Below are 15524 nucleotides of genomic sequence, written 5' to 3'. Positions count from 1 at the left end.
GGAAGAAAAGCCCGAGAAGGGAGGTGAGCTCAGAACAGGACACCTTTCATGTCTCCTCTTCCTTCCCTTACCCACACCCAGCGCTAAACTGGGAGTCAGGTAATCTAGGTCCGAATCTTAGCTCTGCTACTGACTCCTGGTGTAGACCTTGCTTCAGTCTCCTTCTCTGTAAAATGAGGGATTTTGTTATAACTCAAAGGTTCTTAAGCTTGGGTCCATAGACCCCTTTGGATAGATTTTTTCAAAAGTCTTTGAACTTAGATGAAAGAAAAAAATTACATCTTGATTTTCACTAATTTCTGACATTTTTCAGTTATGAAAGTAAACCATAACACATGGGGTCCATAGCATTTACCAGACCGCCAAAGGGATTCATGACACCAAATCAATAAAAGAGGATTTCTACAGTCCCCCTTCCTCCCAGCTTTATGCAATTATGATTCAGTCCATCCCTTTCAATTTATAGACTCCAAGGAAGCTGAGGCTAGCCTAATACCATACATCCACCATTGAATCCCGGAGTTAAGGCTCAGGCTGAGCTTTCTGGCACCTAAACTTGGCTTCTTTCTAGAGGAGAGAGTTTTTTGCCTTCTGCCAACTATGGGCTGAAACATTAGTCTTTGTCACAAGGGCACCCTTGCTCCCCACATCTGCCACCAGATTAAAAAAAGATGAACAGATTGGATCTTGCAACCTTTCTCGGCTGAGCTATTTCTGCTAGCAATATAGCCACTTATATTTCTATGTCTCTTTAAGGGCATACAAAAGATATATCCATGCAATAGTTCTACAAGGAAGCTAGGTCAGATGATATTTTTTCCCATTTTACAGAAGAAAAAACTGGGATCCAGCGAGGTTAAATGTCATAAAAGTCAAGGTCACACAATTAGTAAGCTATGACAGAAACTCAACTTGGGTCTCCTGGCCCTGAGTCTCCTTTGGTCATATACAGTATATATCAGGAAGGGAGTTAGATGGCTCAGTGGTTAGAACACTGGACTTGGAGTCAAGAAGACCTGAGTTAAAATGTATCCTCAGACAATTACTAGCTAGGAAAGTCACCTAACCTCAGTCTGCCTCAGTTTCCTCATGTTAAAAAAATGAGGTTGATAATAATACCTATCTCCTAGGGTTGTTGTTAGGATCAAATGAGATATTTGTAAATCTTAAAATTTTATATAAATGTTAGCTATTGTTATTAGTATCCTTAGGAAAGACTTTGCCTATGCCTTTTTCTTTTTCCAATTGGGCATTGGGTTCTAGCTGAGGGTTCACTCAGAGAAGTGTCCTCTTACCTGGGGAGCGACTTTTGTCCTGAGTGCAGGGGCCTGGGCCTGGGTTGTGGTTGGTAGTCTGGGGCCACTCCTCGGGTTTTATAGTCTGGCAGCAGCAGAAGACTGTGGGGGGCCACACAAAGGAGGTGCTGGGTCAGCGGGCCTCAGGGGCTTCCCCTCAGAGCTGCTCTATCATCATTTCCTTTGGGGAGATGATCTAGGGGGTGGGAGGCACCAGGGCCCAGGCCCCCTCTCTTTGGCTCTCTCAATGCTGAGGACAGCACGTCCCATTATCCTGAGCACACAAAGCCCTGATGGGCCATTTTCCCACTTTAGCTCATCTGTTTCATGCCAAAGACGTGGTTGGTAAGTGGGTTTTCCCAGAAGGGTCCCCCCCCTCCCAACCATGGCACACATGCCCCTGACCTACATCGGGATCTTGCCCTGGTCACCTGGAGCCTTTAAACAAGGCACTTCCTTTGTTTGGCTCAGTTTCCTCATCCTGATAGATTGTAAGCTCCTCCAGGGTAGGGAATGTTTCCTTTTTTGTATCCTTGGCACCTAGCCCAGTGTCTGGCACACAGCAGGCACTTAATAAATGCTTCTTTATTACTTCATTGATCTCTAAAGTGACAGTCAAAGGACCATAGTGTCTTAGGGCTGCAGCAGACGATGCCAGAAGCCATTGGGTGAAACTCTCTCATTTTACAGACATATCCCAAAGGGGCTGAATGACTTGTCCACAGCTTGGGTCAGAGCAGTCAATGAACAAGCATTAATTAAGCACTTATTGTGTGTGATATACTGGGCTGAAGCACTGGAGATGGAAAGGAAAGCAAAAACAATTCATTTTTGAATAAGACCAGATCCTAGGAATTCATGCTTCCAGCTTCCCGCCATATGAACGGTTAGAGGGTGCCATAGTGCATAAATCGCCAGGCTAGAGACAGGAAGACACTTCCTCATGAGTTCAAATCCAGCCTCAGACATTTCCTAGCTGGGTGACCTTGGGCAAGTCATTTGACCTTGTTTACCTCAGTTTCCTCATCTGTAAAATGAGCTGGAGAAGGAAATGACAAACCACTCCAGTATCTTGGCCAAGAAAACCCCAAGTGGGATCACAAGGGGTCAGAATGACCACCACCAACTTCCCACTGTGTCCTTATTCACCTTCCTCCCCTCAGACTTGCATTCACAGCATCTAGAGCTGGATGCGATTTTAATGATGATCCTTACTCCACACAGGAGGATTGGAAGTGATAATGAATGTGGAAGTAGTTTGGATGATATTAAGTTCTCCAGCCTGAGAAAGAAGCTCTCAGAGCCTCCCTTTCTCCTCCATAAAACAGGGACACTAATATGTGTGCTGTCTATCTGACAGTGTCATGGAAGGACAAAAGGAAGGAAATAAGCTTTTATGAAGTACTTGTTGTGTGCCAGGCACTGTGGGCTAAGTGCTTTCCAAAGAGCCCAGGGCTCTTTCTGGATCACACTTGTAGCACTGTGGAATACACTTTGGATTTGAAGACAAAAAGACTTGGAATTTTCTGGCTGTGCATGACCTTCGGCATTTTACTTCATCTCTGGACCTCAGTTTCCCCACCTTAACATAATAGAATTGGACTAGATAACCTCTAAGGTCCCTTTCAGTTCCGATGCTCTGAAAGGGTCAAGAGTTTCATGACTTTGCTGTTTTGTGTCCTATTCTCTCACCTGGGTCCACTTCCCCATCCAAGAGGATTGTAGGAGGTCAAGTTTTGGACTGAGGTTCAGGGAAGGATGGGACCTTAAAGACCACTTAGCTTCTTTCTCCATTTTATCAGTCTAATGACTTGCCCAAGGTCATACAAATAGAAAGCTGGGCATTGAACCCAGGTGTTCTAACTGTCCAGGGCTCTTTTCACTCCCTTACTGAACAGATCCAAATGCTCTTAGGTGCTGGTGTCAGATCAGATCTGTGTTTCTTTTTCCTTCTTCCCCTTCCTCCTCCTCCTGACCTAAACCTGCCCTGCCCACAATGCTTCCTCCTCCACCTCTGTGCCCACTCCTGGCCAGTTGCCAGGGCCTCTTCTCCACTCAGATACCTCTGTTCCTACTATCTCTCATCTCAGGCCAGGAGAGAGGGGTAAGAGTGGGTGTAAGTGGGCGCCTCTTGCATTTGCCTTTGGAGTCTGAGCCAAGGGCCTGTGGGAAGGTTCCTGAGGATGTGGAGACCACCCACATTTCCTGGGGCTTTGAAGTAAGGCCAGCTGCCTCCACTAACTTCCAGCTGATGCCCAGAATGCCAAGGCCTTGGCTGCTAGAGCTGCTTTCTCAAGAGGAAACAGGGAAGTGAGGTCTCCATGGACCACAGGACAAGTTTTTCATTTTTCTTGATCCATTAGTGGTACTCATCAGACTAGTTCTGGTTACCAGGCCCAGGCTCTCCCCATATACCACCTTACTTCTCCAGCGACCATGATCTCCGATGAAATATCACTTATCTCAGATGCACATAGCCATTGCCTCAGAGATTCATTAGCTGGAAGACCATAGAACTTGAAATACTAGAGCTAGGGGGAAATTTAGAACAGAGGATGTCAGAGTTAGAAGGGACCTTAGAACATAGAACCTAGAATATCAGAAATGGAAAGTGTTTTAGGACATAGACCATGGATTGTAAGAGTTGGAAGGGAATTTAGAATTTATATGACAGAGATAGATGGGACCTTGGTACATAGAACATTCAAACTATAGAGGACTTGGAAACATAAATTAGAAGAACCTATAGACAATGAACATTGAACATAGGATGTTATATCTGGAAGGAATCTTAAAACAGAGAATGTTAAACCTGGAAGAGAGCTTAGAACATACAATGCCAGAGATATGAGGATCTTTAGAAACATAGACTTTTGGAGGGGAGGGAAATTTGAACCTAGAACATCAAGAAAACTATAAAGAATTTTGAAACATTAAGCATAGAATGTAGGATGTTAACAGTGGAAGATACCTCAGAAGAGAGAATGTGAGACCTGAAAGAGAGCATAGAACAGGGGATGTCAGGGCTGGAAGGGGCTTTAAAATATGGAATGACAGGACTGGGAGGGGCCCTAGAACAGAGGATGTGAGAGCTGAGGACAGGGATTGTCAGGGCTGGGGGAGAGGCTACTTAGATCAGAGGATGTCAGTTAGACTCGAATTGAGAATGTAGATTGTCAAAGCCCACAAAGACCTTTGCTGCTGCTTAGTTATTTTTCAGTCATGTCTAGCTCTTCATGGCCTCTTTTGGGCTTTTCTTGGCAAAAATACTGAGTGGTTTACCATTTCCTTCTCAAAGCAAACAGGGTTAAGTGACTTGTCCAGGGCAACACAGCTAATAAGTGTCTGAGACCAGATCTGAATTCAGGAAAATGAGCCTTTCTGACTCTAGGCCCAGCTCTCTATTCACTGGGATAAGTTACCTAATCCAAACATGTCATTTTGTACATGGGAAAATGGAGGTGAGAGGGGGGCCTTGCTCAGAGCAGGTGGTGACTGAGCAGATTCCAGTGGCCTGGGGCAGGCTGGTCCTTACACACTATGGAGAGAGGGGATGAGGCCCAAGAGAGGAGGGCAGGGAGTCATTGACCAAGCTGTGATTCAAATCTGGGTCCTTGGCTTGGGTCCAGGCCTCTCCCACCAAGCTGTGATGCTGCTCATAGGCTCTTGTGACCCTCACTGTGGCCCTAGGATGTGACCCACAGAATCATCTCAGCTCCTGGAAGAGCCTGGCTAAGGTCCAGCTCAACTTGAAATCTAATGACCTTATGATCCAAGGTAGCTAGGTGGCAAAGTGGATAGAGCCCTGAACCTAGAGTCAGAAAGTCTTAAGCTCAAATCTAGCCTGAGAAACTCTATGACCTTGAGATGTAAAATGTTTTGCAAACTTTCCAGTGTTATATAAATGCTTTCTATTACTAATATGGCTCTCCTATGAAGGATTCTTACAATCCAGGCTGGTAAAAACCAAACTCTTCTTTTGGGAGGGGATCCTCACTGCTCTTCTTGGAGAAGTCTAGCTCACATTCATGAAGCCCATAGCAGGACCTCCAACACGTCAGTGGTACCCTATTGTATACACAACATTGCACACCCATAAAGCGCCATCTTCGTAAGCAAGTACAGACAATCTTGTTTCCAAAGGATGTTAGGAAGCCTGGGAGAGGGAGGAGAACAGGGATAGAATCTTTGTTCCTCAGATTTCCTTGGTCCCTGGTGGTGGAGGAAGGAGACAGGATGGCTGCTCACTTGCAGATGGACCAGCCCACTGCTCTACCCAGGGGGAAAGAGAAGGCCTGATAAGCCCCGAGCTCAAACTGGAGACTGAGGTGGCCCAGATTTCTATAGGGTTGTTTTCTCTATTGATCCAGCTCTTTGTTCCTCAGCAAGGTCATCCCCACACATGTGCTGACTAGGACTTTTAGGAGCCAGACGTTCACCCCCTCCCACCCCCTCTCCTCTGTCCAAGGGCTATAAGAAGCCCCGACACAGCTTTGTCTGCTGGGCCAGCTCCCTGTATTTTCTCTGGGGCCCCAGCTTGGTAAGTAGAGAGTCTGTGGTTGGGGAGAGTATGACCCCATCTAGACTGCATTGAGACTTAAGGAGGCAGGGGGATGGGAAAAATGGGCTCCAAGTTCTTCTAGTTGTAAGATTCTGAGATTTTAATGTTTCCCTATACTAACATTTTATGATTCTGTGAAGTTTTAATGGTCAAAGATTATAATTTTCTGTGTCTGTGATGCTTAGATCTTATTTCAAGAATCCTTCTAGTCAGACATTCTGTGTTCCAACTTTGTCATTCCCTGTTCTAGGCTCCTTTCCAGCTCTGCCATTCCCTGTTCTAAGGCCCCTCCCAGTTCTGACATTCTGTATTCCAAGGTTCCTCACAAATCTAACACTCTCTGTTCTAAGGACCCTCCCAGCTCTGCCATTCCCTGTTCTAAGGTCCCTCTCAGTTCTGACATTCTATATTCCAAGGTTCCTCATAGATCTAACATTCTCTGTTCTGAATCCTTCCAGTACTGTCCTAATGTTCTGTTTATGTTCTGATGTTCTAGCACTCTTTTCAGCTCCAACATTCAGTTTTCTATGGTTCAATGTACTGTGTAGAATTCTTTATCCTTCTAGGTCCTTCTTTGCTTGGAGAGGGGAGCCTAGGACTGAGAGTTTACCTAAAGGAACTGTACAAAATTCTCTTCTTCTCTCCTTCTGGTTCCCTCTTCTCTTCCTTCACCTGCTACCTTTCCTTTCACCAGCTAGAAGAGGAGTCAGTATGTCTCAACAATGTACCAAATCATCCGGCCACTGGAAGGTAGGTGCAAGGACTTGGGGGGTGTGGTTCAAAGGGAGGCATCTGTCAATTCCTGGTGCAAATGACTATTGATGGTCCCTCCTTTGTCCCTCTCAAATCCCGCCCCCCCCCCATCCCAACTTCTCCTTTACCTGCATAAATGCGTCTTGGTAGAAGCAGAAGAACTAAGGAGACCTCTACTTGAGCCCCGACTCTGGCTGCTCACTCACTGTGACCTTGGGAATTTCACCTTCCCTTCTTTGTTCCTTTGCCTCTATCTTTAAAATGAGGAGATTGGGCTGGACCATCTCTAAGAGCTCTGACCATGTGTAAGCCTGGGGAAGAGGGAGCAGCTGAAGACTATGGGACAGAGTGCCCAGGGATAGGACCCCACAGTCTCTAGAGAAGTCTCCAGAAGTAGCAGGGGATTTGAGGTTGGGAGGAGAGGATTGATTGGAGAGAAGGGAAGGCTCAAAAGGCTCAGTAATGACTTGCCTGAGGTTACACAGTAGGGCCATGCCTGGGACTTGGATTTTGTGACTCCCAAGCCTCTTTCTCCTAGGACTACAATGTGTTAGATGACCCAAAACTGGCAGGGAAAACTAACACAGGGACTGACTGATTCATAAAGGTCTTAGCAGGCTAGAAACATTGGGCTGAATATAATAAGATGAAATTGAATGGGGACCAATGCAAAGTTTTACCTTTGGGTTCAAAAAAATCAACTTTCCAAGTTCAAGATGGAGGAGACAGAGTCAGACAATAACTTTTATTAAAAAAAAATAGTGGTTTTCCTGCACAACTGAGTCAGTGGTATGATATAGTTGATGTATGGGCAGCTAGATGGCATGGTAGTTAGAGCATTGAGTCTGGAGGCAGGAAGACTTATCTTCCTGAGTTCAAATATGGTTTCAAATATGTGATCCTGGGCAAGTCACTTGACTTTGTTTGCCTCAGTTTCTTCATCTGTAAAATGAAGTGGAGAAGGAAATGGCAAACCACCACAATATCTTTACCCAAAATGGGGTAACAAAGATACATATGACTGAAAAACAACAAATGATGTAGCAGCTAAAAAAGCTAATGAGAAGTGTAGCATCTAAGACTAGGAAGAGGATTACATTCCTTTTGTCCTCTATCCTGCTCAGTCAGTCAATGGACATTTATCAAGCACCTACTATGTGCTAGACACCATTCTAGATTCCAGTAAGACCACATCTAGAGTATTGTGTCAGTTCTGGGCACCTGATTTTAGGAAAAACATTAATGGAGTGTCCAGAGGACGGTGCTCTAGAGATAGTGGCAGAATGAATAGTGTCTTGGATTTTGAGTACGTAAGATCTGAGGTCAAGTCTCACCTCTGGCAATTGCTAGCATGTGACTATGGACAACTCACTGTTCTTCCATTTATTTGCTAAAATGAGAGTGCTGGGGCTGGATGATTTTTGAAGTCTCTTCTGCCTTGGAATCTATGATCTCATCATTCTGTAATTTCTACAAACCAAGATGGTGAAGGAAGGGCCTCAAATCTACACCATATGAGGATTGGTTGAAAGAAATTGGTATTTTTAGTCTGAAGAAGAGAGAACTCTCTCTCTCTCTCTCTCTCTCTCTCTCTCTCTCTCTCTCTCTCTCTCTCTCTCTCTGTCTCTCTCTGTGTGTAGGGAAGGAGCAGATTGAATGTATAGAATATTGTAGCTGTCTTCAATTATTCAAAGGACCATGATATAGAGCAAAGATTAGGTTTGTATTTGGCGGGCAGTGGTCAGACACTTAGTAGTAGTGTGACCATGGATAAGCCACTTTACCTCAATTGCCTCCAAAAAAAAAAAAAGAAGACTTGTATTTGACCTCCTGGGGCGGAAGAGATGAAAATCACAAAGAAGGAAATCTAGGTTTGGCTATAGGGGAAATTTTGAACTGGCCCAATGTGGAATGTGGTGAGTTCTTCTTCACTGGAGGTCTTTCCACAAAAATTAGATGCTACATACTGGGCGGGGGCGAAGGTTGGACTACATGGCCTCTGAGGTCCTTTCCAATATTTATAAGTTTTATAAGGCTTAAGTGGTTAGGTTTTGCCCAACTGGATCCTTGGGATTCCTTACTTATTCCCAACCTTCTATTTCCTAGGAATCGACCTATGGTGAGGGCTACTCTCTGGTGGAGACTGGGAGGGAAGGGTGTTTTGAGCTCCAACCTTGGACTGCTTTCACTTTCCTGCTTCTTTGACCTAGATTGTGGTGTGGGACCAGGAGGGTTTCCAGGGCCGTCGGCATGAATTCACAGCTGAGTGCCCCAGTGTTCTGGAGGTTGGCTTTGAGACAGTCCGATCCATCAAAGTACAGAGTGGAGCGTGAGTTTGCTGTGTGGTGTGGGCAAGATCCTCTGGGCAATCAGGAAGTCTCTCCTCCCTGAGAACTCAGCTCAGAAGAACTCTAGGGTCTGGGAATGGGGCCTTTTGGATTCCCTTTTTTGCCTCTGACATTGGGCCTGTTGTAGAATTCCAAACAAGTTTTTCCCACTTTATTACCCTCAGTTTTCTTATCTTCAGCGTCTCTATTATTAGATCCTTTTCAGAGTCCTCCTTCCCGGGATAGTTCTCCTAAGGTTCTTTCTTCTAGCCCTAGAGGAAAACTTGAACTGATTCATACTAAAGTGTGAGTGACTCTATATGTTGTTTAAAAAAAAAGGCACATGTTGAAAATAATGCTTAATCCAAAGCCATGAAGGATGTGCAGGGATTTCATGAGCCTGAGTGGATGGAAGAATTTTGGCTAAATGACCTTCCTGGGGCTGTTCGAATCAGGCCAGAAGGTCTCTCATGGCAACCACCCATGGTTGGATTGCATAAAATTTTTTGTGGATGTGGATCCAGATCGCGAGTCGTTTTAACGTTCTCAGGTCTCTCACATGTTACTCAAGCCCTGAGGATACGATCCTGTTGGACATCAAGCTAATGAAAACACCGTGGTATAAACAGCCCTTAGATCAGGATGAGCTTCATTCAAGTTTCCTTTGCTTGGAGATTCTATTTAAATGATCCCTCCCTCCACTTAAATGGGTGGGGAGTAAGATGTAGAAAGACTGGAAAAATGGGGGGGTGGGGCTAGGGTATGGAGGGCTTCCAACGCCAGATCCTGGAGCTGATAGAGAGCCTGCTGCCGAGTAGGGTGTTGACCGGGCACACCTGCAGCCTGAGCTCCCAGGGCGTGGGTAGAGCCTCGGAGCTTAGTCACCCCATCCTCCTTCTCCTTCTCCCCATCTGCAGGTGGGTAGGCTTTGAACACGCTGGTTTCCAAGGGCAGCAGTTCGTCCTGGAGCGAGGTGAGTACCCGAGCTGGGAGGCCTGGAGCGGGAATGTCGCCTACCACGTGGAGAGACTGACCTCCTTCCGACCCGTGGCCTGTGCGGTGAGTAGATCAGCCCAGCTCCATTCAGTTCCATTCTATAAGCACGTGTTGGATTAGGCGTCCACCCAGGCCCGACCAGATGGCCACCGAGGGGTCTCCCAACTGCCATTGCAGAGCTTTGGTGATTCTGCACTGGCCCAATACCCACTGTGTGCCAGCCACTGCCCTGGGCACTGACAAAGTGCTCTCAACGAGCTCTGGTTCTTTTGTTGGAAAATAACGTGTGCTGTTCCAGCCAACTGAGTCCACCATAGAAGCAAAGAAAACACAGATGGGAGTGGGGAAGAGGGAAAGCGTGAACAGGAGGAGAAGGCTTGTTCCATGAACTCTTTTGGCAGTCCAAAGGCTCCGGACCCTTCCCGGAACAGCATTTTTAAATGCACAGACTCGAATACTAGGATTACAAAGAAAACCAATTCTAGAGAAATACCTTTCTGTCTGTGTGTGTATATATACATATACATGTATATGCACACATATGCACACATATGTACACACATTATACCCACTATCCTACATATATGTCTATACATAAATATGTATACGCATAAACATACACAACCATGTGTATGTATGGACATATTATGTATCTTTGTGTGTGTATATACACATATGCAGATACATATACACAAAACTACATTAAGACTGGGGACTCTATCATATATATTACATACATTAGACTCAGAAATAAATGTAATCTAGCCTATATTAGATTAATCCCATTGATATGTTATATCAAATTGTATCACATGCATATATTATATTAACATGTGATATATCAATTTATTACTTTTGGATTGTGTATTATGTAGTATATACAATATACTAATATTTTTAAAATTACATTAATGTCATATTACTATATAATAATATTTTATATCATGATGTTATATTGATATTAGTATATTATTATGTTAAGAATGTTACCCAGAAAGTCTTAATGCAGTTGGGTGATCTGAACTGAGCCTTGATTAGTCTAATGATAATAATAAAAATAATTTGGGTAATAATACTATTATTAATAAAAACCACTTCAGATTTGTTTAATTTATAGTTTATAAAGCTATTAAAATGTCTGGAAAGGTGGTGAGTTTCCTGTTGATGGAGACTAGATGACCATCTGTCGGGGATGTTGCAAAGGCTTTATTTAGCTACGAGCTGGACTCGACAGTCCTGTTCCCTTCATATCAGTGTTCTGGAAAAGATCTAAGTACGAGTAAAGTGGTATAGATTTTGGCTGGGATAGGTGGGCGTGGAGTGGGGTGGTAAATATATAAGGAAGGGAAATTCACTTAGGACTAAACCTTGAAGGATCCGTACTAGAGATTGTGAAGGAGAAATGTGCCATGGAAAGGTCAGTAAGCAATCATTTATTGAGCCCCTACTATGTGCCAGGCACTGTACTAGTCACTATAGATACACTCCTCTCAAGGGACATATATTCTAAAGGTCTTGGAGAGGAATCAGGTAGGACCTGCAGACAGGCAGACCTAGCTTTGATATAAGGGAAGACTTCTCCCAATTAATAAATGGAACAGGCTGCCCTGGGAAGTAGTGAGTTTCCCCAGGAGAGGCCTCCTGCCCACCTCCTGGAGATGTTAGGATAGGGATTCTCATTTAACTACAAAGCATCCTGGATGAGGTCCCTTCCCAGTTCTGAAAGCCTCTGGATTCCCTTCTGTGTTTCCTGTAGAACCACCGAGACTCCAGGATGACCATCTTTGAGCAGGAAAATTTTCTGGGCAGGAAGGGAGAGCTGAGTGATGACTACCCCTCCCTTCAAGCCATGGGCTGGGACAACAATGAAGTGGGCTCTTTCCGAGTCCATTGTGGGGCGTAAGTAGACCTAAGAGCCTGGATTTCCTCCAGGGAGGGATGATGGGGGCAGAGAGGCCAATTAGACAGGAAAGAAGTAGGCAGAGGGAAGAGCCTGGTAATATAGTGGCTTACATTTTTATATTAGGGTTTCCCAAGTGACTTACATGCATTATCTCATTTAATTCTTACATATCATCTACCCAAAAGAATCATAGCACCAGAAGGGTCTTTAGAGATAATTTAGTACAAACTCCTCATTTTCTAGAGGAGGAGAGTGAGGCCCAGATAAGTTAAGTGACTACCAGAGAGTAAAGAATGTTGGGTAACCAAGATGAAAATGCCTGATTCCAGTGTTCTTTCTATTATAATGAGCTCCCCCATGCCCAGGCCCTCACAAACAGGAAGGGAGCCAGTAGTTGAAACGTTCCCCAATATCCAACCTGTTTTTTTGTTGTGTTCCTCCTAAAGACGTTTTTCTTTGGGATCTACATACTGGAAAGGGTATAATGTTCTCAACCCAGAAACTACAGCCTCCCAGCATAGCCCTTGCCCTTCTCCTATCCCATGACCCTCAGAAAAGCATCTGGTCCTGCCTCTCTGGGGTGAAAACAAAGACATTTCCCTCCTCAATTTATGTTTGCTTTCTAGCTGGGTTTGTTCCCAGTTCCCAGGCTACCGAGGCTACCAGTATGTTCTGGAATGCGATCACCACTCAGGAGACTACAAACACTTTCGGGAGTGGGGGTCCCACGCTCAAACCTTCCAGATTCAGTCCATCCGCAGAATCCAGCAGTGATGATCCCAACTCCCATGCTGGATATCTGGCCCAGGCCACAAAGAATAAATGTTTGTTCAACCTCATCTTTTGTTTATTCATTCAACTCTTTCCCAATTGTGCCCACACCCTTCCTGCCACTGAAATTCAGTTCAATTCTCTAAGCCCTAGCGAAGTACCTACCATGTGCCGTCTTAAACTCAACAGTCCAAAACAGAGTTTGAGTGCCTACTGTGTGCCATCTTAAACTCAGCAATCTAAAACAGAACTTGAGTGCCTACTGTGTGCCATCTTAAACTTAACAGTCCAAAACAGAACTTGAGTGCCTATGTGTGCCATCTAAACTTAATACGTCCAAAACAGAACTCATTATTTTTCCATCCCAATCCCTCTCCTTTCCTGAACTTCTGTATTACTTACCATGGGAACCCCTATCCTCCTAATCACCTAGGATCTCAACCTCCGTGACATTCATCATGAATACATTTACAGACCTTTGTTCTAGAAATGGTAGACACACTACCCCACTTCCCCCATGACTGAGTCTCTTTGCTTTGAAGTGACACATCCTCCTCTTGGGATGGTGTTGGGGGGTTGCAGGCACAGTCACCAAGTCCTTCGATCTCACATTACTCAGAAGCAAAGCTCATTTGCAGTATGGCGTACATGAACTTAGGATCATCGAAGGTCAAGCTTCCAGCAGCTGTTTTGATCATTAACAGTGATGGGGTGACAAAAGCCTTTCAGCAGGTTCCCTGGTGACTGCTTACAAGTCTACATTAGCTGTAGGGTTAATTTCAGTTTGAACGTGAGCTTGGACAGACTTTGGGAGATAGGGAATAGAAGGATCTCACAGACTATGGTCCATGGGGTGACAAAGTCAGACACAACTGCACAACAACAAACTTCATTTCATCCTGAAAATATTATGTACTATAGGACTACGATATAGGCATCATTAGAGCCTTTAGTCATTTGGATAATTAACATGTACAAAAACCAACAATGTATCCTGGTCTCTTTGTCTCCATAGCTAATGATTATATAGCACTTAAGATTTGCAAAACACTTGATTCTCCCAAAGATGTTGTGAAGTACTGGTTATTCTTACCCATATAATGAAAGGGAATCAGTATTCCCTCCACATCAACCATGTGCCAGGCATTGTATTGAGCACTTTTTAACAAATATTATATTATTTGGTCACATTTCACAGATCAGGAAACTAAAGCTGAGAATATTAAGTGACTTAAGTGCTCAGAATCACACAACTAGTAAATGTCTAAGGTGCAATTTGAACTCAGATCTTCCTAAATCTGGGCCAAATACTTTATCCACTTTTGCTATCTGTCTTCTAAGACATTTATAAACCCATTTGTTGTTCGGTAGTTTCAGTTGTGTCTGACTCTTTGTGACCCCATTGGGAGTTTTCTTGGCAAAAATACTGGAGTGGTTTGCCATTTCCTTCTTCAGTTCATTTTACAGATGAGGAAACTGAGGCAAACAGGGTTAAGCAGCTTGTCCAGGATCACATAGTTAACGTCTGAGGCTGGATTTGAACTCCTGTCTCTAGATCCAATGCTATATCTACTGTGCCACCCAGCAGCCCATTTATAAACATAGCATTTAAGCATTCATATAAAATGATTTTATGGATTTAAAACGTATTGTTAAAACATATTATATTATTGCCAGTTTAATAACATTATTTATTAGTTGAATGCCTCTCCAGGTCACCTACATGAAAAGAGCCCATTCCATCCACCTACCAACTGGCATTCTGTATTAGCTGCATTTACAAACCATGAGCTGAGACTTTCACACTTGCATACCAAGGTATGGCACCAGCAGTTACCATACATTTAGAGCTTATATCAGCTAAGCTGGGAATAATTATTGTCCCCAGTGAATTTATTTGACCCCATATAAATCCCAGTTATAAACTACGCACTCTGAAAGGTTGCTACATGATTCCAGCTACTTTTGCACATCCATAGAATCTGTGAAATTAAGTTCGGAAATCATTTGCAAAACCGAGCTCCAAATCTCAGAGGAAGAAACAGACATTTCTCCAAGTGATGTTTTGCAGCTTTAGAGGCATGGTAACCTCACTATTTACCTCTTATCTCAATGAGGTCTAAAAATTTCTTAAATTAACTTACATTTCTGCTTTCTGAAATCCTGGACTTTTCCTTGTTCTCTTCCCAATGCAATTATTTATACATACATACATACATACATACACACATTCTTACACATGCACACACATATATAAACTTTTAAGGTCAAATGTCTACACTGTTCATTGTCAAAACTGACCCATTTTGTCACTTTCTTTATATACATAGAGTCAATATTTCACTTACTACTTTTATGAATTAAACTTTTACTTCTCTGCTTCCAAATGATTTTTGAAAAAAACTTTTAGATTCAGTTTCCTCTTTTTTAAAAATGTATTTCTCTTTTGCAAATGAGCACTTTTTCTAGTACGTTACAAATTCATTGCAAAACTTTGCTTTTCCTTGATCAGAGCTGAAATTTGCAGCTTCATAATTTCTTACTTCATTATTTAAAATACGTCTGATTTGAATTCTTAAGAATTTACAAATGAGTGATCTAGCCTAATTCCTTTTAAATGACTGTTTCTAAATTATTTGGTTAATTACATCCTACCAAGAGGGCTAGGTGGTACAGTGGATAGAATGCTAACCCTGGACTCAGACACTTCCTAGCTATGTGATCCTGAGCAAGTCATTTGACCTTATTTGCCTCAGTTTGCCTCATTTGCAAAATGAGCTGGAGAAGGAAATGGCAAACCACTCCAGCATCTTTGCCAAGAAAACCCCAAAAAGGATCATGAACAGTTCAATATGATTGAGCAACCAAATCATTCAGAGAAAACCATTGTGATCTGGCAAGTTAAACTTTTAAAATAA

The 15524-nt window shown here is 43.5% G+C and overlaps 1 protein-coding gene across 1 annotated transcript; it reads left to right on the top strand.

The window, feature by feature from the left end:
• Window positions 1–9623: 9623 nt before the first annotated feature.
• CRYBA4 (crystallin beta A4) lies at window positions 9624–12674 on the top strand. The gene is made up of 3 exons (XM_072600080.1): window positions 9624–9995; window positions 11689–11831; window positions 12462–12674. The coding sequence occupies exons 1-3, from the start codon at window positions 9699–9701 to the stop codon at window positions 12607–12609; spliced, it is 588 nt and encodes a 195-aa protein (XP_072456181.1). The 5' UTR covers window positions 9624–9698; the 3' UTR covers window positions 12610–12674.
• Window positions 12675–15524: the final 2850 nt, after the last annotated feature.

Source organism: Notamacropus eugenii, chromosome 4 (assembly GCF_028372415.1).
Source record: "Notamacropus eugenii isolate mMacEug1 chromosome 4, mMacEug1.pri_v2, whole genome shotgun sequence".
Taxonomy (NCBI): domain Eukaryota; kingdom Metazoa; phylum Chordata; class Mammalia; order Diprotodontia; family Macropodidae; genus Notamacropus; species Notamacropus eugenii.
Note: the sequence above shows the minus strand (reverse complement) of the source record. Positions and strands in the feature narration are given on the sequence as shown.